Below are 27,988 nucleotides of genomic sequence, written 5' to 3' on the forward strand. Positions count from 1 at the left end.
ACCAGCACTGTACACTGTACTCCAAATGTGGTCTCACCAGTGCCCTGTACAACTGAAGCATAACCTCCCTACTTTTGTATTCAATTCCCCCCACAATAAAAATAACATCCTATTAGTTTTCCTAAGGACTTGCTGTACCTGAATACTAACCTTTTGTGATTCATGCACTAGGACACTGTAAGATTTCTGGTTTCGGGACCACAGATACCTAAATAGGCACTCAACTAGTCATAAGTAATTTTAAGATATTTTATTGAGTTTATTAAGAAACAACAGTTTAGATATGATACATTAACGAATTAGACAGAAAATGTCTAAGACCCATAACAGCTTGCTATAACAGCATTTTGCTTTCTAGTTGAAGTGTTAGGAAACTCTTCCCTCGATCTCTTCATCTTCCTCCTCCTCCTCTGGTCCATCTTCCATCTGAGGAAGGCAGCTGCTCAATGAGCACTGTCATCTCATCAGCACCTCAGCCTCTCACCAGCACCTCAGCAATACCTCAGCCCACTACCACCCGTATGACACCAATCTCTATACCCTTTTTGGGGGGCTGGTAGCTTACCCAGCATCAATCATCTATCTAACAATTCTGACCAATGAATACAGGAGAGGTACTCAAAACATCAGGGTGGTTACCATCCACCTTGTGTGTCACCCCACTCGAGGTCAGTATTTTAGCTTACATCTTGCTGAAGGGCATTCTGGTCCTTCTTAAACAATTGTATAGGTAGGGGGTACAGAAGATGCCATCTTAACTTAGGAATGTCAACATGAACTAAGTGACCTTGCCTGTTTCCACAGAGTGTTTAAAAATTGTTGCCCTTTTAGAAAGCTTTTTAGGGGGTGTTATGCAGAAAATATCTGTTTATTCAAGACCCCAATTTTTTACAACACCCAGATCCTTCTGAATCTCAGCGCTCTGTAACCTCTCACCATTTAGATAATAAGCTTCTTTATTCTTTTTGCCAAAATGGTCAATTTCACATTTGCCCATATTATGCTCCATTTGCCAGATCTTTGTCCACTCACTTAACCTATCTATGTCCCTTTGTCCTTATGTCTTCTTCACAATTTACTTTCCTACCTATGTTTGTGTCGCCAGCAAATTTAGTACCTTCATCGAAGTCATTTATATAAATTATAAAAAGTTGAGGCCCCAACACTGATCCCTCTTGTCACCATTTGTCACATCCTGCCAACCAGAAAAAGACCCATTTATGCCAATTCTCTGCTTTCTTTAGCCAGCCAATCTTCTATCCATGAGCTTTTATCTTTCGCAACAACCTTTGATGTGGCACCTTATCAAATGCCTTCTGGAAATCTAAGTGCAGTACGTCCATCGGTTCCCCTTTACCCACAGTTGTCCATCTGAGCTGACCTGCATCTCCTTCCACCCATTGGTTGCACTCTTATGCAGCACCTGTGCCTGTCCAACATGAGGCTCCTCTCACTTTTGATTTGCACAGCATAGTGGTCATTTTTGATTAACTCCCTGTCCTTTCCCCTCCCCCAGTCACCCATGCCCTTTCCCCCATCACAGTCAAACCCCCACCCTCCGGCATCACCTTTGACCTCCTCACCATTACCCTATAGCCCAAATCCTTCTCGTTAATGGATGTCCAGGTGAACGTGCACATTTCCTACCTTCTTGAAAACCCCACCCCAATCGACCTTGACCTCCACGTCCTCCTTCCTACCCCCAGGTGCCTCCGTGTCCCCGCCCTTGCCGCCTCTTCTACCGGTACCAACACACCCTCACCCTCCTACCCTACCGGCTCCCTCTGCTCTCTTTCACACTCACCATTCCCTCCTACCATACCCATCCTGAGTTCACTCCCCAGGGGGCTCACATTGACTCCACAGACCCCTCTCTTTCACATTCACCTGGAAGTTTCGCCCCTACCTTAAACCTTCCTCCCATCTTATCCTTCCCCCCTCTGTACACCCCCTTTACACCTTCCTCCCCCCCTACACCTTCTCCCCCACAACCTCACTCCCTCTTGACACCTTTGCCCCCTGCCTCCCAACCTCATCCCCGACACCTTTGCCCACCCCCCTCACACACTTACTCCCCCATACCTTTGTGTCCCCTTCCCAACCTCACCCCCCCTACCCAGTAACAACTTTGGCCCTCCTCCCTCACAACATTACCCTCCTACAGGTACACCTTCCTCACACTCACACCCCGACCTTTGTCACCCCCACCAACTCCCTTCGCCGATCATCCATACCTGCCCATGGTGAAGGCCCTGGAAGATGGCATCAGCACATCAAGAAGTCCCTGGAAGATGGCGTGAGCCCATGGCGAAGTCCCTGGTGGATGGTGTGAGCCCATGGCGAAGTCCCTGGAAGATGGCGTGAGCCCATGGCGAAGTCCCTGGTGGATGGTGTGAGCCCATGGCGAAGTCCCTGGAAGATGGCGTGAACCCATGGCAAAGTCCGTGGAAGATGGTGTGAGCCCATGGCGAAGTCCCTGGAAGATGGCGTGATCCCATGGCCAAGAACCTGAAGTTCCGAAGCAGGACCAAAGCATCAGCGAAGTCCATGAAGATCCGACGCCTCAGCAAAGTCGAAACCACTGCTTGGAGACCTCTCACCTCCTGAGAGCTGCTTTGCAGTGGAACCATGTGCATGAAGATCCACCTAGCATGTGGTGCATGTGTTGCTCCAGGGTCTGATCGCTGTAGGCCTCCAGCATCTTCTTCTCCTCTGATGTCCACAATCTGAGAAAGGCCCTAACGGTAAGCTCTGACTTCTGCATGTCACACTCGTCCAGATGTGCCCTGGGCTGGCATGTTTTCCCGCTGGCGTAATGGTAAATCTGAAGTGGGGGGACGATTCTGGTCGGGCCTTACTTTGCATCCATTAGTGGGATGTAAATTGGTTTCATGCTGGCCTCCAGTGGAATTCGCGATCCGCCATTGACAGAAACCATCGGATAACCCCGCTGTGATTTCACGCTGGCGTGAAACCGATTTCTGTCCCTCCTGCCGAATTCTCCCCCCCGCCCGCCATGACACCTACCGCAAATGGGAGCGCAAAATTCCACCTCATATTACAATGGACATTTGAGGAGGACTTTTAAAACAAACGGAATACAACCACATGACTCAGTGTAAAAACAGCATTAACCTACACGCGTCTCAAAGTATTCTTCACATTCGCCCTAGGATCCATTTCAAAAACATTACAGCTGTAGGGCATCCACATTTAAAGTAAAATAGTACATTCATTTAAAAAGCACTTCCAGAAATCTTGTAGTTCAGATTGTTAATCTCTTCATTCTGTCTGTAATATGAATCTCATGATTACCAAGTTCGATCTAAAACAGTATTTAATTCTTTTCCAAAGGACATACACATGAAAGAAACACATCTACTTCATTCTTTACAATGACTTTCTGGGGATGTAATTCATGTGGCAGGTAATGTGCTATTGTCATCTCCCAGGCATCCACAAATGCCACGTTGATGTCCTCAAACATCTTCGTCATCACTAAATCTAGTTGATAGGAATACCAGTCACTGTTGTAGAGGCTGACGTCCCGTGGAAGGGCCTGGACATTGGCAGTCTTTATTACAACCAGTGTGTCTGGACTCCTGTCCAGCAATCGTAGAATTGACCTGCGGATGTTCTGGAGCCTTCGAATGTACGGTTCAATTGGAAAAGTGTTGAAATGACACCATATGGTGAAGGCTATAATGGTGCTCTTTCCTCCTTTAATCTCATCCAGTTTATTTGCAATGAATGGTAGATCCTGACTCGAAATGGGTAAGATTCGGATGGGTTTGCCATGGGCATAATATTCCACTTTGATCTTCTTGTCTAAATCCAAAGCAAGATGAGGGCCGGTTTTTCTAGAATTGCCGAGATCAAACTTCCTCAGACCTAAAACAGAAGATGTCACATCATTTAACTTGATGCTGAAATGTAATTCTGTGAATAAAAATTAACAGGCATAGAGTAGACAAATCACTTAGAATCTCAGTTGTTAAATTAGAGAGTCTCTCATCTCTCAAACTACTCTACCTAAACCATCAACTTCATATAAGGATGGGGTGTTCAAGAGGACAAGCCAGCAGCCAGGTTAAATAATTGAGACAGGCAGATCGATAAATGTCCTGAGAAGCATTCAGAGGAAACAGGCAGGTGGGCTAGTGGACTGGTAAGTAATTGAGGTGAGGGCCAGTGGTTAAGCGAGGAAGCACTTGGATAACTGGGTAAACAGAAGAGCTAAAACCACTCAGACTGAACAGCTATGTATGTTAGCAGATTCAGAGGCACCCAGGGCAGAACAATCTGCTGATGATAGGCAAACTAGTGGATACATAACTGGGAGGCTCTGTAGGTGGATGGGACAATTTTTGCAGAAACTAATTCGGGATAGGGCCTCTACCCTTCCCAAGCAAGGTAATGGGCATCAAAGGTGACATGGCCAGATAAGTGATAACAGCTTGCATTCATAAAGTAATCTTAACATACAAAAACCTGCAGAATGCCGAAGCATAATCAGGCAAAAATTACAGAGAGGTGATCAAATGCTGGGTCAAATAGTTGGGTTTAAGGAGTCTTAAAAGGAAGAGAAGGAGATGGAGAGGAAGAGAGTTTTAGGTTGTACCTTCCAGAACCTGGGGCCCAGATAATGAAGGCATTTAGGGGAAGGCAGTGACGTAGTGGCATTGTCACTGGACTATTAATCCAGAGGTGCAGGGTAATAGTCTGGGGACCTGGGTTTGAATACCATCATGGCAGATGGTGAAATATAAATTCAATAAAAATCTGGAATTAAAAATCTAGTGATGGCCATAAAACCATTGTCAATTATCATAAAAACTAATGCCCTTTAGGGAAGGAAATTTGCCCTCCTTACCTGGTCTGACCTACATGTGACTCCAGACCCACATCAATATGGTTGACTCTTAAATGCCTCCTGAAATGGCCTAGCAATCCACTCAGTTCTCAAGAGCAATTAGGGATGGGCAATAAATGTTGGCCTAGCCAGCGACACCTCATCCCATGAACAAATAAAAACAAATGGTGCAGCAAAGGGAATGGGAGATTCACAGGAAGCCAGAGTCAATACAATGAAATAATTGTGAGATCAGAAGACAAGAAATATCAGCAAATACAACAGTAGTGAGTGATTCAAACCTATTGTGTGTTAGGACAGTGCAGCAGAGTTTTAGAGGAGCTGGATGTGGGGTTTGTTGTGTTCTTATAATGATATAAAGACGCCAATCATTCATAAGGGATTGCATAAACACACTTTGGGTTTACTTCAAAATGTTTACCCAATCCCTTATGAGTAATTGGTGCTCATATATCATTATAACAAAACAACAGGGCTGGAGCCAACAGTTAAGCTAGGAAGCGCCCACATAAGTTGGTGAATAAAAGGGCAAAGAACCACTCAGAATGAGTGCCTGTGTGACCGTTCAAGGAAGTATTGGAATAGGAGCATCTGAAAGTGATAAAGGCAACAATGAGGGTTTCAACAGAAGATGGGCTAAAGTATAGAAGATGTTATGGTGCTGGAAGTAGGTAGCCTTTGCGATGAGGAGGATATGTGATTAGAGTTCAGTTTTGGATCACATTGGGTGTGATCAGTTAAGAATATAAAAACATAATATAAGAAATAGAAGCAGGAGTAGACCATATGGTCCATTGAGCCTGCCACACCATTCAATTCATTCACTTCAACTTGAGACAGTGGCCAGATAGGGAGGTGAAATTGAAGAACAATATGGAGTTGGTGGCGAGGGCCGAAGAAACTGGCTTCAGTTTTTCCAATGCTTAACGGGAACAAAATGCAAGTCAGTCGAGATGATGTTAGGTAAACAATCTGACATCAGAAACAATGGAGAATTTGAGAGAGGTGATGCAGAGGTAGAAAAGGCTGTCATCAACATACACGTGGAAACTGACCCTATGTCTTCAGATGATACCACAAAGGGGCAGCATGTAGATTGTGAGAAGGAGCGGGTCAAGGATAGGGGCTTGGGAACTCCAGAGGGAAACATGTGGAATGGGAAGGGCGGGCATTGCTCTGGAGATTAGGTAAGTAAGATTGGGACCAAGTAGGGGTGAACAATGGAGGAGATGTGCAGGATTATGGTGTGGACAGCAGCATCAAATGATGTAGAGAGGTTAAGAAGAATAAGGAGGGATAATGCACCATAGTTATAGTTAAGACAATATCATTTGTGATTTTGATTGGATCAATTGGAGCTAACTTCACTATTATTTTGACAATTTTATTTTTTACTTCTGGCTAGTTTTCAGTTCAGAAGTCAAAAATTGCAATAATGATCAGCTTTGTGCTGCATACATGAGCCTCATTTTTAGAATGATAGAATCATAGGGCTGGAAACTGAGCTGGCTGCTTTGAGAACTTGAAAAAGTTTAAAGAGGCAGGACTTCCACCTCTCTCACTACAGCCTGTTAGTGCACCTATGTTAATTGACAGGAACAGATTCATTTACAATTTGCTGATTGGCACCAATCCACAAATACTCACTCCGTCCATCACTGACGTACAGTAGCAGCAGTGTGTACCATCTACAAGATGTACTGTAAGAATTCACCAAGGCTCCTTCGACAGCACCTTCCAAACTCACGACCACTGCCATCTAGAAGGACAAGGGCAGCAGATACATGGGAACACCATCACCTGGAAGTTCCCCTCCAAGTCACTCACCATCCTGACTGGGAAATATAGCACCGTTCCTTCGCTGTCGCTGGGCCGAAATCCTGGAACTCCCTTCCGAACAGCACTGTGGGTGTACCTACACCACAGCGACTGCAGCGGTTCAAGAAGGCAGCTCAGCACAACCTTCTCAAGGGCAACTAGGGATGGGCAATAAATGCTGGCCCAGCCAGCAAAGCCCACATCCCATGAATGAATTTTTAAAAATTAAATATTTGGCGTCAGTGCCCTGTAGGGAACTCAGTGGAGAATCCTGCCCTGATGAAATGGTAGATAATCATAATGGCATCATCCCACAGTGAAAAACCATTCAAGTTGAAGAAAATTGTTGTGCCATTTCCATCAGAGATCAGCTGAGGAAGCCATTAGACAGAAAAACAGGTTTTCATTTACATAATGCCTTTCGCGACCCCGGGAAGTCCCAAAGTGTTATACCATCAACAAGTTACTTTTTGGTATGAAGTGTAACCAATGTTTTACTGTAGGTCATAAATCCTTCAAAGATCAATTACTTTGCTTCCTTGCATTTATGAAACCTAATACTTAGCCCTGCACTTAGGAGGAGTGAGTCCTAATTGGTCATTTCAAGTGCTGCATGAGATAGAATGCCCTAAGTGCAGCCATGATGGCGACTCATCAATTTAACTAGAGCCATCCTAAGAAGCACTTGAACCCTAAATTGAAGCCTTCTCTCAACACATTGGCGTAGTGGTACTGTCGCTGGACTAGTAATCCAGAGACCCAGGGTAATGTTCTGGGGAACCTGGGTTTGAATCCAACCACAGCAGATGGTGGAACTTGAATTCAATAAAAATCTGGAATTAAAACTCTAATGATGATCATCAAACCATTGTCAACTGTTGTAAAACCCATCTGGTTCGCTAATGTACCTTAGAGAAGTAAATCTGTCATTCTTACCTGACCCAGACCCACAGCAATGTGGTTGACTAGCACTTGACCTCGGCACTGGAAACGACAGGCAATCTCAGCCCTGTTGACCCTGCAAAGTAACATTTGGGGGCGAGAATTGGGAGAACTGTCTCACAGACTATTTATGCAACAGCCTGACATAGTCATCCTCACAGAATCATATTTGACAGATAATGTCCCAGACACCAGCAGAGGTGGCAGCACATTGATATACAGTTGAGAGGGAGTTGCCCTGGGAGTCCTCAACATGGGCAAGGAAACCTCCTGCTGATTACCATGTACTGCCCTCCCTTAGCTGATGAATCAGCGCTCCACCATGTTGAACACTGCTTGGAGGAAGCACTGAGGGTGGCAAGGACGCAAAATGTACTCCATCACCACTACTGACTGAGCTGGCTGAGTCCTAAATGACATAGCTGCTAGACTGGGTCTGTGGCGGGTGGTAAGGGAACCAACAAGAGGGAAAAACATACTTGACCTCGTCCTCGCCAACCTGCCTGCCGCAGATGCATCTGTCCATGGCAGTATCGGTAGGAGTGACCACCGCACAGTTGTGGAGACAAAGTCCCACCTTCACATTGAGGATACCCTCCAATGTGTTGTGTGGCACCAACACTGTACCAAATGGGGTAGATTTTGAACAGATCTTGAAACTCAAGACTGGGCATTCGTGAGGCACTGTGGGTCATCAGCAGCAGCAGAATTGTGCTCGAATGCAATCTGTAACCTCATGGTCCGGCATATCCCCCACTTTACCATTACCATCAAGGCAGGGGATCAACCCTGGTTCAATGAAAAGTGCAGGAAGGCATGCCAGGAGCAGCACCAGGCATACATTAAAATGAGGCGTCAACCTGGTGAAGCTATAATGCAGGACTACTTGCATGTCAAAAAGCATGAACAGCAAGTGATAAACACAGCTAAGCGACCCCACAACCAATGCATTTGATCTCAGGTCTGCAGTCCTGTCACATCCAGTCATGAATGGCGGAGGATGATTAAACAACTTGCTGGAGGAGGAGGCTCCACAAATATTCCCATCCTCAATGATGGAGGAGCCCAGCACATCAGTACAAAAGATAAGATGATGCCGAGTGGATGATCCATCTCAGCCTTCTCTGGAGGTCCCCAGCATCAGAAATGCCAGTCTTCAGCCAATTCAATTCACTCCACGTGATATCAAGAAACGGCTGAAGGCACTGGATACTGCAAAGGCTATGGACCCTGACAATGTTCCGGCAATAGTACTGAAGGCTTGTTCTCCAGAACTTGCCGCGCCCCTAGCCAAGCTGTTCCAATACAGCTACAACACTGGCATCCACCCGGCTATGTGGAAAATTGCCCACGTACGATCTGTGCACAAAAAGCAGGACAAATCCAACCCAGCCAATTAGTGCCCCATCAGTCTACTCTCGATCATTAGTAAAGTAATGGAAGGGGTCATCAACAGTGCTATCAAGCGGCACTTGCTTAGCAATAACCTGCTCCCTGATGCCCAGTTTGTGTTCTGCCAGGGCCATTCAGCTCTTGACCTCATTACAGCCTTGGTTCAAACATGGGCAAAACAACTGAACTCCAGAGGTGAGGTGAGAGTGACTGCCCTTGACATCAAGGCCACATTTGATCAAGTGTGGCATCAAGTGGCCCTGGCAAAACTGGAGTCAATTGAAATCAGAGGGAAAACTCTCCACTGCTTGGAGTCATGCCTAGTGCAAAGGAAGGTGGTTGTGGTTGTTGGAGGTCAGTCATCTCAGCTCCAGGACATCACTGCAGGAGTTCCTCAGGGTGGTGTCCTAGATCCAACCATCTTCAGCTGTTTCATCAATGACCTTCCTTCCGTCATAAGGTCAGAAGTGGGAATGTTTGCTGATGATTGCAGAATGTTCAGCACCATTCACGACTCCTCAGATACTGAAGCAGTCCATGTCCAAATGCAGCAATCCCTGGGCAATACTCAGATTTGAGCTGACAAGTGGCAAGTAACATTTGCGCCACACAAGTGTCAGGCAATGATCATCTCCAACAAGAGAGAATCTAACCATCGCATCTTGACATTCAATAGCATTACCATCACTGAATCCCCCACTATCAACATCCTGGGGGTTACCATTCACGGGAAACTGAACTGGACTAGCCATATAAACACTATATTTAGAAGAGCAGCTCAGAAGCTGGGAATCATGTGATGAGTAACTCACCTCCTGACTCCCCAAAGCCTGTCCATCATCTACAAGGCACAAGTCAGGAGTGTAATGGAATACTCCCCACTTGCCTGGATGAGTGCAGCTCCCTCAACACTCAAGAAGCTTGACAACATCCAGGACAAAGCAGCCCGCTTGATTGGCATCACATCCACAAACATTCACTCCCTCCACTATCGACGTACAGTAGCAGCTGTATGTACCATCTACAAGATGCACTGCAGGAATTCACTAAGGCTCCTTCATCAGCACCTTCCATACCCACGACCACCACCATCTAGAAGGACAAGAGCATCAGATAGATGGGAACACCACCACTTGGAAGTTCTCCTCCAAGTCACTCAGCATCCTGACTTGGAAAATATCACTATTCCTTCACTGTTGCTGGGTTAAAACCCTGGAACTCCCTAACAGCACTATGGGTGTACCTACACCACTTGGACTGCAGCAGTTCAAGAAGGTAGCTCCCCACCACCTTCTCAAGGGCAAGTAGGAAAGGGCAATAAATGCTGGTCCAGCCAGCGATGCCTACATCCCGTGAATGAGTAAAAAAAATGTTTCTTTGCCTTGGTCTTTCAAAATCTGTGTGTCTTACTGTTGTCTTAACAAATGTGTAACTGGGAGTCATATTAAGTAGGGGATTTGGAAGTTATTTTAGTAGTCACTTATAGACATATGCATGTGCTTAAATCTCATTTTCCTTGTTAATAAATGTTTAATACAGCTTTGTAAAAAAACCTATAAGACTTGGTGGCCTTATTACTACTGAATTCAAGGCACGCATCTCCAAATTTATACAAATTGCAAAGTAAGTTGCGGCAGTTGTTTCAAGTTCCCCTTTGGGATTTGGGTAGCTCAGCATTTACCATTGGCTGTGCCATAACATAGCTGGGGCTCTTTGCGGGATGTGTTTGAAATTCCCTAATTTGGTTTGGAGTTGGTGAATCTCAAGGTTACGAGTATGAGAAGCACTTTGAATTCAGGAGTTGGTGCGAGGGTTTTTTGTAGTGGTGAGACTGCAATATGGTTTTGGCAGTTGCTCAGATTTGTCTGGGAGTTGAAGTTTTAACTTTGGCTGGTTTACAAAAGATAACTAAAGTTAAGTTAATGGAATTGGTGGATAAATTAAATTGGGGTTAATTGCAGGACTAAGAAAGCAGATATAAATGAAGGTACTGCATAGCATTTAAAGTTGGAAGTGATACCTGACACTAGTGAGTCATAGCTGGAGGTTGTGAGACTTCAGTTAGAAATGAAGAGGCTTGAATTTGAACATGCAAAGGGACTGAGAAAATTTGAATTGGAGGCAGACAAAAAGGAAAACAAATTGGAAGTGAAAAAAACTGGAGCTAGAGGCAGCAGAAAAGGAAAGGGCATTTCATAGGGAGCAAGCGGAAAGGCAGGAGAAAGAAAAGAAGCTGAAACTGGAATTCTAGGCAAGAGAGAAGGATAAAGAAAGAGAGGCAAGGGAAAGAGAGAAGGAAAGAAAAGGAGCATACCAACTTAAAAGGTTGGATGTTAAAAAAGAGATTTCAGATTCTGAGGTAAGGTCTGATGAGGAAAAAGCCTTTAATTTAAAACCCAGTGGGGAGATGTTTAAATTTGTACAAACTCTTCCAAAGTTTAGAGATGTGGAAGCATTCTTTATTTCATTTGAGAAGACAGCTAAATAAATAAAATGGCCGCAGGAAAGCTGGACATTGTTGTTACAGTGCAGGTTGGTGGGTAGAGCACATGAGGCTTATGCTTCACTGTCAGAAAAAATATCAGTAAATTAGGACATGGTAAAAAAGGCTATTTTGAAAGCATATGAGTTGGTTCCTCAGGCATAAGGGCAGAAAATTAGGAATATGAGAAAACAGCCTGGGCAAACTTACACTGAGTTTGAAAAAGTAAAACAAAGTAATTTTGACCAATGGATATGGGCATTAAAAATAGAAACAACCTATGCAGCTCTTAGGGAAGTAGCTCTTTTGGAAGAGTTTAGAGATTCAATCCCTTCAGGAGTGAGAAATCATGTGGAGGAACAGAGGGTTCAAACGGTAAGACAAGCAGCAGAGATAGCTAATGATTATGAGTTAGTTCAAAGATCTAAACTTTTTTCTCATCACCCTTTTAAATCAGTAAAGGATAGAAAGTGCAATAGTGAAAGGAAGGTGGGCAGTCAGGGAAGAGAAGGTGTAGGTGGAAATTTGCAGAAAGTTTTTTCTCAGAATAAAAAGGAAGATGCTGAGGGTAGGAATGACATTCAAAAAATGAGGTGTTTTCATTGTAATAAAATTAGACATATGAAATCTGTGTGCTGGAAGTTGCAGGGAAAATCTGTTGGAATTATAGGGGTGCAGAAAAGTTCTGGAAGTAAAAGTACTGTGGGTTCTGATGTTCAGGCACAGGAAAAAACAACAGTTTGTGTACAGGTAAAACAGGGAGAATCAGTGATAGGTAAAGAAATGGGAATGTGTTCACAAATTTTCCAAGAGAATTCGAAGGAGCAGGTTGCAGAAATGTTTAAAGATTTTGTGTGTGAAAGTAAAGTCTTTCCATGTGTACAGGGTGGAGTAGGTAAAGATGTTAAAATTTTAAGAGATACATGGGCTAGTCAATCCTTAACGTGGGATAGTGACATTTGTTTTCAGAGTGAGGACTGCAGGAACAGCTAATAATTAATGGGGTTCATGGAGATGTTAAACCCATTCTGTTGTGGAAGATAAATTTTAAGAGCAAGTGAAAAACAGATGAGCTGATTGTTGGAATAGTGGAAAAATTGCCCATTGCAGGGGTTCAATTTATTTTGGGTAATGATATAGCTATGTCCCACATGTGGGTGATTCCTATGCTAGTTGAGCAGCTTGTAGAAGTGTTTTCAACAGAAGTGTTGCAGACAGAGCATCCAGGATTGTTTCCAATTTTGTGTGAAAATGAGATCGCAGGCTCATAGGTTGAAACAAGAAAAACAGGACGTTCAACGGCAGGGAGAAGGTGTGGCAATCCAATTAGCTGACATTGTGTTTGATAAAGTTGTTCAGGAAGAAAGGCTGGAAGATAATTCAGCTGATGTGTTTAACCAAGGAGGTTAGTGGAGTTACAGAAAAAGAATTTGCAAAAACATTTATATCAGGCAGCTTACCCAGAAGCAAAATGTATTCCAGAATGTTATTGCCTTAAGGGTAATGTTTTAATGAGAAAATTGAGGTTTTATCATGCTTCAGCAAATGAAAGATGGAGGGAGGTGCATCAGGTGATACTACCAGTTGAATATAGAAATGAGATTCTGAGTATAGCTCATGAAATTCCAATGGGGGGACATTTAGGAATTAGAAAAACACTGACAAAGATACAAAAATATTTTTATTTGGCCTGGATTGCATAAGGTTGTTGTCAAATTTTGTAGAACATGTCACACATGTCAGGTGATAGGGAAACTACAAGCAGTGCTTAAGCCAGCACCTTTAATTCCAATTCCAGCATTTGAAGAACCTTTTACTAGGGTCATGATTGATTGTGTAGGACACCTTCCTAAGACTAAAAGTGGAAAGCAGTACTTATTCACAATAATGGATGTGTCTACCAGGTTTCCTGAAGCGATACCTATAAGAAATATTACAACTAAGAAGGGTGTGGAGGAGTTAAATACATTTTTTTACAAGATATAGTTTACCTAAAGATATACAATCGGGTCAAGGATCAAATTTCATGTTGCAGCTATTTAAGGAAGTAATGAGCAGTTTGGTGATAAAGCAGTTTGAGTCAACAGCTTATCATCTGGAGTCATAAGGAGCTTTGGAAAGATGACATCAAACTTTAAAAACTATGATGAGAGCATACTGTCAGGATTATGCACAGGATCGGGTTATAGGAATTCCATTTTTGTTATTTGCTATTAGAGATGCTCCTAATGCATCAACTGGTTTTAGCCCTTTTGAGCTAGTTTATGGTCATGAGGTAAGGGGACGACTGAAATTGATTCATGAGAAATTGGTGGATCAAAATTCAGAAACTATCCTCCTGGATTACGTATCAAATTTCAGGGAAACATTCAAGAGAGCTGGCTAGGGATTGTTTAAAGATATCACAACAAGTGATGAAAGTGAAAGCAGAAAGATGAGAGCTAAAACTTGCAGCTTTGTTTTGTGGAGCAAAAGTACTAGTTTTGTTATCAGCACAAGGTGATTCATTAAATGCAAGATTTAGTTGGCCTTACAGGATTGAAAAGAAATTGAGTGAAGTAAATTATTTAATCAATACTCCAGATAGAAGAAGGAACAAAAGGGTGTACAAGGGGACAGTCTACATATGAACCAGAGCAGGACTAACATCCTTGCGGGCGAGTTTTCTAGTGCTGTTGGGAGGAGTTTAAACTAATTCAGCAGGGGGAGGGGACACAGAATGTTAGCAGAATAGGGACATATCATAACACAGTAAAACAATCAAGTCAGAGGGAGTACAGTTGCATTTAGTTTCAAGGGAGTAAGGCAAGGCTGGATGGCCTCTACTTTAATGCCAGGAGCATTACAGGTAAAACGGATGAGTTAAGGGTGAGGATTGACACGTGGAATTGTGATATAGTAGCCATCACTGAGACGTGGTTGAGGGAGGGGCAGGATTGGCAGCTCAACTTTCCAGGATATAGAATCTTCAGGCGAGACAGGAGAGGGGGTAAAGGAGGAAGAAGCATTGCATTATTAGTCCACGAATCAGTTACTGCAGTAAGGAGTGATGATATCTTGGAGGGGGCATTGAATGAAGCTTTCTCGGTAGAGCTTAGGAATAAAAAAGGGGCAGCCACATTGTTAGGTATTTATTATAGACCCCCAGATCATCAGTGGGAAATTGAGAAGCAAATATGTGCACAATTTGCGGAGGTGTGTAAAAACAATAACAATAGGGTAATTATATTAGATGATTTCAACTTACCCAACATTAATTGGGATAGACATAGTGTTAAGGGCTTGGATGGAGTGGATTTCTTGAAATGTGTACAGGAGAACTTTTTAGGTCAATGTATAGAGGGTCCAACAAAGGACGGTGCAGTGCTGGACCTAATTCTGGGAAATGAAGCTGGACAGGTGGCTGAGGTGGTGGTGGGGGAGCATTTTAGTGATAGTGACCACAACATGGTACAATTTTAGCTTGTTATGGACAAAGAAATAGACAAGTTGCAAAAAAATGTTTTGGTTTGGGGGAGAGTGGATTTTAGTAAAATAAGGCAGGATATGGCCAAGGTAGACTGGGAACAGTTACTTGTGGGGAAATCTACAGAGGAGCCGTGGGGGGTGTTCAAAAAGGAAATGGGGAGGGTACAGGCTCAACATGTTCCCTCTAGGGTGATGGGAAGGAGTAACAAGCCCAGAGAACCATGGATGACCAGAGATATTCTGGATACGATGAGAAGGAAAAGAGAGAAAAAAACAAAAAACTACTGCGGATGCTGGAAATCCAAAACAAAAGCAAAATTACCTGGAAAAATTCAGCAGGTCTGGCAGCATCGGTGGAGAAGAAATGAGTTGACGTTTCGAGTGCTCATGACCCTTCAGCAGAACTGAGTGAAGTTAGGAGAGGGGTGAAATATAAGCTAGTTTAAGGTCGGGGTGGGGGAGAGAAGTTGGGGGGGTCGTGGTTGTAGGGACAAGCAAGCAGTGATACAGATGATCAAAAGATGTTACAGACAAAGAAACAGGGAGGTGTTAAAGGTGGTGATATTGTCTAAGAGATTGTGCTAATTAAGAGTGTTTGGCAGGACACTCAAAGTACAGCTCTAGTGGGGGTGGGGTGGAAAGACTGACAGGGTATTATAGTTATAGATTTAAAAATAATGGAAATAGGTGGGAAAAAAAAAATCTATATAAATTATTGGAAAAAACAAAAGGGAGGGGGAAGAAACGGAAATGGGGGTGGGGATGGGGGAGGGAGTTTAAGATCTAAAGTTGTTGAATTCAATATTCAGCCTGGAAGGCTGTAAAGTGCCTAGTTGGAAGATGAGGTGCTGTTCCTCCAGTTTGCGTTGGGCTTCACTGGAACAATGCAGCAAGCCAAGGACAGACATGTGGGCAAGAGAGCAGGGTGGAGTGTTAAAATGGCAAGCGACAGGGAGGTTTGGGTCTTTCTTGCGGACAGACCGCAGGTGTTCTGCAAAGCGGTCGCCCAGTTTGCGTTTGGTCTCTCCAATGTAGAGGAGACCACATTGGGAGCAACGAATGCTTAAGTTAGAGGAAATGCAAGTGAAATGCTGCTTCACTTGAAAGGAGTGTTTGGGCCCTTGGACGGTGAGGAGAGAGGAAGTGAAGGGGCAGGTGTTGCATCTTCTGCGTGGGCATGGGGAGGTACCATAGGAGGGGGTTGAGGAGTAGGGGGTGATGGAGGAGTGGACCAGGGTGCCCCGGAGGGAATGAACCCTACGGAATGCCGCCGGGGGGGTGAAGATGTGTTTGGTGGTGGCATCATGCCGGAGTTGGCGGAAAAGAGAGGCTTTTAGCAGGTGCAAGGGAAGCAAATCAGCGGAGTCAGTAGTGGAGAACAGAAAGTGCAGGGTGGAGCTTAAGAAAGTAATTAGGAGGGCAAAGAGGAGATATGAGAAAGCTCTGGCTGGTAAAAGTAGAGAAAATCCCAAGATATTCTATAAGTATATCAATGGGAAAAGGATAACCAGGGAAAGAGTAGGGCCCATTAGGGACCAAGGGGGCAATCAATGGGTGGAGCCAAAGGACATCGGTAGAGTATTGAATGAATACTTCACATCCATCTTCACCCAAGAGAACGAGGATGAAGGTATGGAACTCGGGTAGAGAGACTGCGAGGTTCTTGAGCAAATTGATATAGGGAGCGACAAGGTATTGGAGGTGTTGGCAGGCTTAAAAGTGAACAATCTCCAGGTCCGGATGATTTGTGTCCCAGACTGCTGAGGGAGGCAAGGGAGGAGATCGCAGGGGCTCTGACCCAAAATTTTTATTCCTCTCTGGCCACAATGGAGGTGCCAGAGGAATGGAGAACGGCTAATGTGGTTCCGCTATTTAAGAAAGGTTGTAGAGATAAGCCAGGGAACTACAGGCCAGTGAATCTCACGTCAGTGGTAGGGAAACTATTGGAGAAAATTCTGAAGGAGAGAATCTATCTCCACTTGGAGAGGCAAGGTTTGATCAGGGATAGTCAGCATGGATTTGTCAGAGGGGGGTCATGCCTAACAAATTTGATTGCATTTTTGAGGAGGTGACCAGAGGTGTAGATGAGGGTAGTGCAGTTGATGTAGTTTATATGGATTTTAGCAAAGCCCTTGACAAGGTCCCACATGGGAGACTTATAAAGAAGGCAAATGTACAAGGGATACAGGGTAATTTGACAACGTGGATTCAAAATTGGCTTGGTTGTAGGAGTCAGAGGGTGATGACAGAAGGATGTTTTGTGTCTGGAAGCCAGTGTCCAGGGCGTACCACAGGGATCTATGCTGGATCCCCTATTATTCGTCATTTATATAAATGACATAGATGACTATGTGGGGGGTAGGATGAGTAAGTTTGCGGATGACACAAAGTTTGTCTGGGTGGTTAACAGTGTGGTTGAGTGTCTTGGGCTACAGGATGATCAAATGGGCAGATAAGTGGCAGATGGAATTTAACCCTGAAAAGTGTGAGGTGATACACTTTGGGAGGAGTAATTTGACAAGGAAGGATTCAGTGAACAGCATGGCACTAGGAAGTTCTGAGGAACAAAGGGACCTTGGCATGTGTGTCCATAGATCTCTGAAGGCAGAGGAGCATGTTAGTGGGTGGTGAAAAAGGCATATGGGACACTTGCCTTTATCAATCGAGGCATAAATTACAAAAGTAGGGAGGTCATGTTGGAGTTGTATAGAACCTTGGTGAGGCCACAGCTGGTGTACTGTGTGCAGTTCTGGTCACCACATTATAGGAAGGATGTGATATCACTGGAGGGGGTGCAGAAGAGATTCACCAGGATGTTGCCTGGGATGAAACATTTAAGTTATGAAGAGAGGTTGAATAGACTTGGGTTATTTTTGTTGGAGCAGAGAAGACTGAGGGGCGACCTGATCAAGGTGTACAAGATTATGAGGGGCATGGACAGGGTAGATAGGGAGCAGCTGTTTCCCTTAGTTGAAGGGTCAGTCACAAGGGGACATAAGTTCAAGGTGAGGGGCAGGAGGTTTAGGGGGGATGTGAGGAAAAACTTTTTTACCCAGAGGATGGTGACGGTCTGGAATGCGCTGCCTGGGAGGGTGGTGGAGGCAGGTTGCCTCACATCCTTTAAAAAGTACCTGGATGAGCACTTGTCACGTCATAACATTCAAGGCTATGGGCCAAGTGCTGGTAAATGGGACTGGGGAGGTAGGTCAGGTGTTTCTCACATGTCAGTGCAGACTCGATGGGCCGAAGGGTCTCTTCTGCACTGTGTATTCTGTGATCCTGTGGTCTGTCATGTAAATATGCTTAAAAAGTACTTTGACAGGGAAGAGGGAAAAAATAGGTATTAGCGATGGTGGATGATGAAAAAGAGATAGAAGCGCAGGACTCTGAAATTGATTTTCCTCTAATCAAATTAGATAATGAGGGGGTGCTTGAAAATTTAAATGAAATATTGAGTTACCTTCCAAACAAGTGTCAAAGTGATTTGGAAAAGCTATTGCAGTCATACAAAGATATTTGTGGAAATAAGCTGGGATGGACAAATTTAGCTATACATGATGTGCCTGTAGAAGTTTCATCTTCGCTAAGGCAATATCCTTGTAGATTAAATCCGGCAAAGTTATCAAAAGTAGAGAAAGAAATAGAATTCATGCTTCAAAATGATATCATTGAGTCTAGTTGCAGGAACTAGAGCTCACCTATTGTGCTGGTATCGAAATTGGATGGAGTACAAAGACTGTGGGCAGAATTCTTACCTTGATGGGTGGGCGGGCCCTACCGGCTCGGCAGCGGGCGGGCAGCCAGCCAAACCCCGCCGCCGAAATGGGGGTCCGCCGGGAAGCGACGGGAAGCACTATGCCCTTCCTGTGCGGGGAGTGGAGGGAATCCCCATCTGTTGAAGTGCGGTCTTTCACACATGAGCGTGAAAGAGCGCACTGCTCCCTGAGGCAAAGTCCTGTCTCAGGGAGATTCGTGAGAGGTAAGTAAACTCTAAAAATAGAGAAATATTAAAATTATTAACATGTCCCCCTCATGTGACAATGTCACACGAGATGGGACATATTAATAATAAACACATAAAATTTAATAAATTTTTTAAAAAAACAGACATGAAGCTTCATCCCGCCAGTGGATGAAATTTCATTGATAATCTACAGCCCACTGGGGCTCCTGGCCTGCCCGCCAACCTTAAGCTTGGCCAGGCAGGGTGTTTACTAAGGTTAATTAGCCTGTCAATGGCCTTAATTGGCCTTTGACAGGTCGGCGGGCGGACAGCTGATTTCGCTGTCCACCCGCCTTCATGAATATTTAAAGGGACCGGGATGACGTTGGTGATTCCTCCCGAAGTCATCACGTGTCATTTTCCCCTCGGCGAGCGGGCCCCGCCCCCAAATCACTGAGGGGAAAATTATGGCCTGTGTGTGGACTACCTAAAGGTGAATGAGCTGATAAAAGCAGATTCATATCCTATGCCATGGCTGGAAGATTGTATTGTGCAAGTGGGACAATCAAAATTTATCACAAAGATTGATGAGCTCTAGGGCATCTTGATCATACCTCAAAAGGATTAGGAGGCTAGCGGGGCTGCCGCTGGTCCATGACCTTTCTATATTGTTGTGGGCAGTCTCCTGAAAGGACAGAGGAGCATTGATTAGTCCCCTCTGTAAATGCAGCCCCATTGCAGCCTGACCAACCCCAGCTGAGCAGCACCTGGCAGGGCACATTCCAAGTTGTGGCTCTCAAGCCACAGGCACTCAGCCTAAGCAGCCAGGGCTCATCCACTTGGCCAGCTCCAGTGTGATTGCCAGTTGGCACTCAGACTCTAGCACCCTAATGTCCACATGGGGGACGGCCAGACCTTAACACATCTGTACACTGACCCATGCCAACATGGTACTCACCGTTCCTGAGTACAGCAGGTCATTGAAGTGCTTCTGGCACTGCGCACAGGAGCACCGCACCACATCATGGCTGCTGACCAGTGCTGCCACCTCCTTCCATACCCTCTTAGTGAGGTGCGGTGGCCTCCTCCTCCCATTCCTGGAGACAAGGGTGTCTCACCTCCTCCAGGAGGACGATGAAGCACTCATTACAGAAGTTGGGGGCTGAGTACCCGCCCGACCTGCCCTCCCCTCTGCCAAGTCCAGCTTCAGTCGGGTCCATTGTACCAGCTCAGGAAACGTCCTCCATGGCAGCCTTCCAGGGACTGCCTGGTCTATCTTTAAACTAGCTTCTGGGTTGCCTTTGGGCCCAGCAGCTGATAGGCCCCCACCCCTGCACAGCCCTTCCTGGCCAGTGCGGAGCCGCGTTTTACACTGGGCAGGCCTTAATTGGCATGAAATCACGGTTGGGCCCTGGTCGCGGGCAGCAGTCAGTTTCGCAGCCACTCCCAGCCCACCCGCCGCTCCCACCCGACGAGGGGAAAATCCCTCAACAAGGCAATATAGTCTTCCTTTTTAAATAGAAGTAGAAAGCTTAATCTTGTGCACTATTGCACTTGAAATGACAGCTGAAAGACATGAGTACATTGGTACAATCTGGTAAAAGATAACTTCAGGGCGAAGGAGAACAATCACTTTTTGTACAAAGTATGATTAAAAGGTCAGAAGAACATGAGAAATAGGAGCAGGGATAGGCCATTCGGCCCATTGAGCCTGCTCTGCCATTCAATAAAATCATGGCTGATCTGATCATGGCCTCAGTTCCACTTTTCCACTTTCCTGCCTGGAGTTCCAAACAGGGCCACCCTCTTGCAGTGTGCCTCCAAATCCAAAGATGCCTAATTATGCTGCTGTTGCATCGAGAATAAATAATTCACTGTTCTATCACTGTTATAACTTCTCCTTTTACAGTGAGCTAAAGCTTTGATGTACAATATAGAGGCTGCAGCAAAGAATTACTCCAACATTCTTTTTAATTGTTCTCCCTCTAACATACAAAACCTGCACGTGATCGTCATTGTAATAAAGAATATTTCTCTTACCTATATGTGATGAAGGCTTTACAGTTATATAACCCGAACCACTGGGCAATATGGGCTTCTTGAAAATAAATGGACTCCACTGAAAATAAATTAGAATCGTATGTTAAGCCATTGCATACATGAATTGTAATAAGTGAAAATTTCATATGGTAGGAAGTCATTTTATCATTTGAGAGGTCAGCCAGCGGAACACAAAGTCCTCTGGGACCCCTCACTGTGGAATATCAAAAACCAAGGGCCATTCTTTTTGTTTGTGATTGTGCTCCCATTCATCCCTCCCTATGAATTTGGAGTGGGATACTGATTTTGCTATGTACATGAGCCTCATCTTCCACCTGCTACATTTATCATTGGGACGAAACTTCTGAGGTGTGGTAACCATCGTCGGATTGCCACTCCGCTCCTATTTCTTCCCACTAAGATTGAGTTTTGCATTTCTGGACCGGACTTCCAAACTGGATCTCTTCAGAAATGTGGAGCATGCCTGTTCTGGGAGTCCTCCTTCATAGTGAAATATCAATGTGGGAAGCCAAGCCATATCCCTTTATCATGGCACTAGCTGCCATATCTTGGTTAAGTCTTCATTTACTAACATGTTGGTGAAAAGGTTTCAAACATTTAAACAACTTTTCACTGTGTTATTGAATGAGTGTGTCAGGTAAGTGGTTAGGGTGGTAGGTGGCAGGGTGGATAGGATACCAGAAGAGTAGGGTGGCAGGGTGAGCATGGTGGCAGGGTGGGTAGGGTGGCAGGGAGTGTGCAGCAGGTGAGGTGCCAGCTGGGTAGGGTGGCAATGTAGGTAGGGTGGTGAGGTTGGGTCAGGTCAGGTTGAGGGAGTTGGAGGATCTGGAGCTCGGAGGATCAGAAAGGCTTCGGAGGGTTGGTGGGGATTTGGAGGGTTGGAGGGCTTGGAGTGTTGTAATCGGGAGAGGGGGTTAGGGGATCGGGCAGTCAGGATGTCAGGAGGTAGTCTATGGGTTTGGGGTTAGTCAGAGGGTCGGTTGGAAGGTTGGGAGGAGAATTTTGTAGCTTTTCAAGCACTTGGATCTCTTCACTGGGATGAACGAGGGAAACAGACACTTCAACTTTCCCTGGCCATGATAAATTGAAATTTATATAGTGTTATAACCGATGCAGTTGGTAAAGCTGAGTTATTTCAAATTCCCGGAGGGAAACTTTAAACAACCATCATAACTTATAATTTTAATTGTTTTGTTTAGGATGCGACTCTAAATTCAGGAATCAGACCACCAGTTCTTGAGGTTTTACATTAAACTAATTGAAAAATTTTATTAACTTACACAGGTTAAAATATATACACATGGCTACAAACTACTACTATCATAACTTTTAACAAATTCCCAAACTAATCTCCATTAAGGCAACAGCAACCCATAGACTTAACCAAACACCAGGCAAAGATTTTTCATCTTACGAATTCAAAATGAGGTTCTTTTCACTGTGGAGCCAATTGGACCCAGTTGGAGGCTTGCAGCTGCCTTTTGATCTTACATTATCTCTGCTCTGCACACCTGAAAACTGCTGAAGTTATACCTACCACCACTGATTGAATTCAAATTCTCATTGTCCCACCAGTTTCTTTGAACTTCACCTTTTAACAATGAAACCTCTTTCATAGTGCCAATTTTATTAGTAATATAAACATATTGCTTGGTATCTGCTAGATAGGCGACAAGTTTTCACTCCACTTCTTGAATGCTCTATTCAAAAAATGCAAATACACTCTACCTCTCTGTTTACATCTCAAACTAGTACAGATCAAAGCACCCAGACTAGCTGGCTTTAATCCAATTAAGACACACCCACAGACTACACCTCTATTTTAAAAAAAAATATTTTCCAAAATATTATATGCATTAGAAGCTTCATGACAATAGTAAAATCCATTTTGCTTATCTATAACTGTTCCTGCTGAACCAGCTTTTAAATCTGGGGTGTGGATCCGGCCTTGGAGATAGTCACCCCCATATTGCTTTGGGCGGCCTTCAAAATCAATCATTTGCAGCATCACTTGTAACTGATCCCCAACGTAGAAAGTCTTTGTAGAATTTAAAATTACAAAGCGGACATGTGCTGGGTCGCTGCTTTTCTGAAAGGGCACAGCAGGGCTGGGTGGTTTTGGCCATTCGATCATTTTCATAAGGAATGTCCCCTCTGACCTTTCTTCAGGGGTGAAGCTGTGATTTTGGTAGCCACATTGCAACAGTCTGTCTGTCCAAAGAGGTGTTTTATTCTCCTTTGGTTGTACATTTATGGAATAAAACTTTGGAGGTGGGTAAGTCTTTCAATTTGCTGTTGCTCCTGAGGTTGATTCTTCATTATACTGTGGAAAGGAACAACTTTATAAAATAATAAATATAGCTTTACTTCAGATTCATTTTCCAAAACACACTCACCTCCAGCCAAGAAAGAAGCAGTGATTTACAAAAGGGGAAAAAGCCTAAGAGAGTTGTTCAGGATCTTGCTGGATTGGAACATGTTGGGAATTGTTCAGGGAAGGCACAGACATTGGAGATTATCCTAGTGAAGATGAAGATATTGAAAGAAATATCGGCCAAGAGTGAATAAAAATATGCTGAAGAGAGAGAGAGGCAAAGAGCATTAATTGGCTCATTCCCTCTACATATTCTTCAGGCGAGGTTTCCCCCTCCATTGTCATTGACAGGATTCTTGACCACATCTACACCATTTCACAAGTCCATGATCCCACCCTGTGTCCCTCCGCTCATAGCAACAGGTATCCCCTCACTTTGTGCTTAGACCCCATTAGTGTCTCCCATTCCAAATTATTTTCTGATTTTCTGATCCAAACTTAAGGTTGACGGAGAGGCGGAAAGCCCAAGCGGCCTGTGCGTTTTTCCAGAAACCCCATCCACGAACGGGATGAGGTTTCCTGAAGCTTTTCTTAAATAAATCAATTAATTTTCATAAATATAAAAACATGTCCCCGCTCATGTGATACAGTCACATGAGGGGACATTTTAAACAAATTTTTAAATAAATTCTTTAATTATTTTAATATCCATTCAATCTCCCTGAGGCAACTCCGTGCCTCAGGGAGGTTGCTGCGCGTTTTCATACGCATGCGCGAAAGCGTGCAGGCCCCAACTCTCCTTCCTCCCCCCGCCCGCACAGGTAGCGCTGATTGCTGCCGGCTGCGAATTACGCTAGGCGGGCCTTAATTGGCCAGCCCACGTAAAATGGCAGCGCGGAGCGCCGATCACGGGTGGCGATCAGCTCCCAGCCCGCTCCCACCCAGCCTGCCCACCATAGGAAAAATCCTGGCCCTAAATTTAAGTGAACTTCATCAGCTATGTTATATACACACACCTTCAAAAGTAATTAAAACTGAACCTTCTTAATAGAAATTTGAACAGTGCATGTACAGAAACATTAATTTACAAGACGTCAGACAATATGATCAGCAGCATGACCTGCTGTGCTGAGATGTGCAGCTGGTCTGCAGAGAAAGGCTTCCCATCTTCCACTCTTCAATAACTTAAGCTCATCAAAAACTCTGTGCCCACTTATTTGTACAGTCCCATTCACCCAACACCCCCATGCTTGCTGACCTATATTGTCTCCTAGTTAAGCAACACCTTCATTTTAAAATTCTCACCTGTGTTTTCAAATCCCTCCATGGCCCTGCCCCTCCCTATATCTGTAACCTCCTCCACTCCTACAACATATGAACATATGAACTAACAAATTAGGAGCAGGAGTAGGCCACTCAGCCCCTCAAGCATGCTCCACCATTCAGTAAGATCATGGCTGATCTGATTGTAACCTCAACCCCACGTTCCCACCTATTCCCAATAACCTTTCACCTCCTTGCTTATCAAGAACCTGTCTTCTTCTGCCTTAAAAATATTCAAAGACAATACTTCCAGCACCTTTGAGGAAGAGCGTTCCAAAAACTCACGACCCTCTGAAAGAAAATATTTCTCCTCATCTCTGTCTTAAATGGGCAACCCCTTATTTTTAAACAGTGACCCAATTCTATTCTCTCCCACAAAAGAAAACATCATTTCCACATCCACCCTGTCAAGATCAATCATGATCTATCAAGTTGCCTCTTACTCTTCTAAACTCCAATGGATACAAGCCTAACCTGTCCAACCTCTCCTCATAAGACTACCCGCGCATCCCAGGTATTAATCTAGGAAACCTTCTCTGAACTGCTTCTAACATATTTACATCCTTCCTTAAATAAGGAGACCAATACTGTACACAGTACTCCAGATGTGGTCTCACCAATGCCCTGTATATCTGAAGCACAACCTCCCCACTTTTGTATTCAAATAGTCATTTGGTAGTACAGAACTTGACTATTCTTGAAAAAAGAGACATGTCAAATCTTTTTGTCTTGCACACACCAGGACAATTCGCAAGAATACCAATATAAGGGGAAACAACAATTATGCTGTATGGATAGACATTGCTGATTGCTTGGCAGGTGGACTCTGATTGGTGGAGGTGTTGCCACGGAGAATGCACCAGTGATGGTAGCTGACAGTTAACTGCCAAGCATGGTTTGAAATTTAAGCTGGACAGCTTGACCCTGAGGGGTCAAGGCATTGCCCTGAGGAATGAGTCAGTGAATGGCTGATGCTTATTTTGTTTAGCTGAAACAGGTACAATTTGTGTGCATGTTCTTTCTGTATGCAAAGAATAGGGCCCTGTGTATTAATATATGTAGCTTCCAGTACAGGCAAATGGACCACACTGCAAGCCTGACTGACAATCTTAAATTGGTTATCAGCGTAATTCTTATCACACTGAGGATTATTTAGCAAATGTTGTCCAATTGCACAATCACATCTAATGTTGGAAACCGTGTTTTGAGTTTTGCAAACATGGGCTGGCTGGGTATGGTCTATACCTTGCCCATTGTAAACATTAGTTGGGACATACTGTTTGATATGAATCACCAGTCTTTGGGACATATGACCTGCACACCTAGCATCACACTGGCACTGAAATTCATATTCATTTGTGTGATAGGCAGAATGTCTTTTTGACTTCATGGCAGCATCCGTTAGCTACAGCTTACTTTCCTACTTCCCTAGTTACTTTCCTACCTATCTTTGTGTCATCAGCAAATTTACCAATCATACCTTCAGCCCCTTCATCCAAGACATCTATATAAATTGTAAAAAGTTGAGGCCCCAGCACTGGCCTCTGTGGCACACCATTCAACACATCTTGCCAACCAGAAAATGACCCATTTATGCCTACTCTCTTCCCTGTTAGCCAGCCAACCTTCTAACCATGCCAATACTTTACCTCCTGCACCATGAGCTTTTATTTTTCACAATAACCTGTGATGTGGCACCTTATCAAATGCCTTCTGGAAATCTAAGTACAGTAGAGTCCCACCATTTGCTGAGGTTGTGTTCCAGCAAAACCTCACAAACAGCGAAATCACGAACAATGAACATGTTTTTCAATGGGACGCTATTAGATAGGTTCCAGCCATGCCAAGGCAGTATTGGTTGGGCAGTTACTCTATAGCAAATTGTGGTGCAGTACCTGTATACAACAGATGAGGGAGCCTCTGAGCAATACATCGGTGAAGATTTCAAAATTGTTCTGGCTGCACTTCAGCTACCAGAATAATAATCACTTGACCAAACAAATTTTCTTGATTGCCACTTTTTTTTTTAAAAAAAAGGACGTAGACGAGAAGACGAGTCACTTTGTCTCTTTCGTGTCGGGAAGTTTCTTCCTGCCTGGATCAACACACTAACACTCAGCACCGGTCAAAAGCCATCTGTAAAAGAAAGACACATGAGCATCTGTCCGTTTCACGTGATCCCGGCATTGGAATGCTGCAGCCATTCAAGTCGCTGCTCCGTCATGGATGCTGTCTCCCTGGGGAAAGAGGGCAGAGGGAAAAGAAAACACGGTGAGTGACCATTGCTCAGGTGATGGGCGATGCAGTGTACAAAGTGCGCAGCACGGAAATGTGGAAACGTGAACAAGGGAGTTGCGAAAGGCGGAACTTTACTGGACAGTGCAGCCACTGGGTTCCCCTTTGTCTCCGGTATATGTTACATTTATAAAGAACTCCAATAAATTGGTTAAACTTGAATTCCCTTTCACAAAACCACGTTGGCTATGTCTGATTACCTTAAATTTTTTTAAGTGCCCTGCTACAACGTTTTTAATAACAGCTTCTAACATTTTCCCTATGACAGACGTTAAGCTAATTGACCGGTGGTGTCCTGCTTTCTGTCTCCCTCCATTTTTGAATAAAGGAGTTACATTTGCTATTTTCCAATCTAATGGAACCTTCCGTGAACCTATGGAATTTTGGAAAATTCAAACCAACGCATCAACCACTCGCTAACTACTTCTTTTAAGAGTTTAGGATGAAGTCCATCAGGACCCGGGGACTTGTCAGCTCACAGTTCCCAACAATTTGCTCAGTACCTCTTCCCTAGTGTTTGTAATTTTCTTGAGCTCTTCCCTCCCTTCATTTCGTGATTAATAGCTATTTCAGGGATGTTCCGTGTATCCTCTATAGTGAAGACCAGTGCGAAATACCTGTTCAATTCATCTACCATCTCCTTATTTTCCATTATTAATTCCCCAGACTCACTTTCTATAGGACAAATGCCTGTCCTTCCTAAATGTCATGTACACTTCATTAACTCTTTTCTTTTTTAAATATCTATAGAAACTCTTACTATCTGCTCTTTTATTTTAGCTAGCTTTCTCTCGTGCTCTAATTTTTCCCTCCTTATTAATCTTTAAGTCATTCTTTGCTATTCTTTATATTCTATCCAATCTTCTGACCTGCCACCCATCTTTGCACAATTAAATGCCTTTTCTTTAAGTTTGATACTATCTTCAACTTTTTTAGTTAACCACAGATGGTGGGTCCTCCCCTTGGAATTTTTCTTTCTCTTTGGAATGTATCTATTCTGTGTATTCTGAAATATTTCCTTAAATGTCTGCCACTGCATCTCTGTTGACCTATCCCTTAACCTAATTTGCCAGTTCA

The 27,988-nt window shown here is 44.1% G+C and overlaps 1 protein-coding gene across 1 annotated transcript; it reads right to left on the bottom strand.

Moving 5' to 3' along the window:
* Nucleotides 1-3,337: 3,337 nt before the first annotated feature.
* On the bottom strand, nt 3,338-23,290 carry LOC144691885 (NXPE family member 3-like). Its single transcript, XM_078560461.1, has 4 exons — nt 22,883-23,290; nt 22,000-22,050; nt 20,959-21,037; nt 3,338-3,939 (listed from the first exon to the last, which is right to left on the bottom strand). The coding sequence occupies exons 1-4, from the start codon at nt 23,117-23,119 to the stop codon at nt 3,338-3,340; spliced, it is 969 nt and encodes a 322-aa protein (XP_078416587.1). The 5' UTR covers nt 23,120-23,290.
* Between the last annotated feature and the right edge of the window lie 4,698 nt (nt 23,291-27,988).

Source organism: Cetorhinus maximus, chromosome 16 (genome assembly GCF_964194155.1).
Source record: "Cetorhinus maximus chromosome 16, sCetMax3.hap1.1, whole genome shotgun sequence".
NCBI lineage: Eukaryota > Metazoa > Chordata > Chondrichthyes > Lamniformes > Cetorhinidae > Cetorhinus > Cetorhinus maximus.

What these genes read in the sequence shown, in the direction of transcription:
- LOC144691885 (XM_078560461.1), bottom strand. Translation starts at nt 23,119, where the DNA reads ATGAAAATGATCGAATGGCCAAAACCACCCAGCCCTGCTGTGCCCTTT. An exon ending in ATCCCAGTGAAGAGATCCAA is followed by an intron (nt 21,038 to 21,999) that starts GTGCTTGAAAAG and finishes ATTTATTTTCAG; the next exon opens with TGGAGTCCATTTATTTTCAA. An exon ending in AAAGCCTTCATCACATATAG is followed by an intron (nt 3,940 to 20,958) that starts GTAAGAGAAATA and finishes TTTTATTCACAG; the next exon opens with AATTACATTTCAGCATCAAG.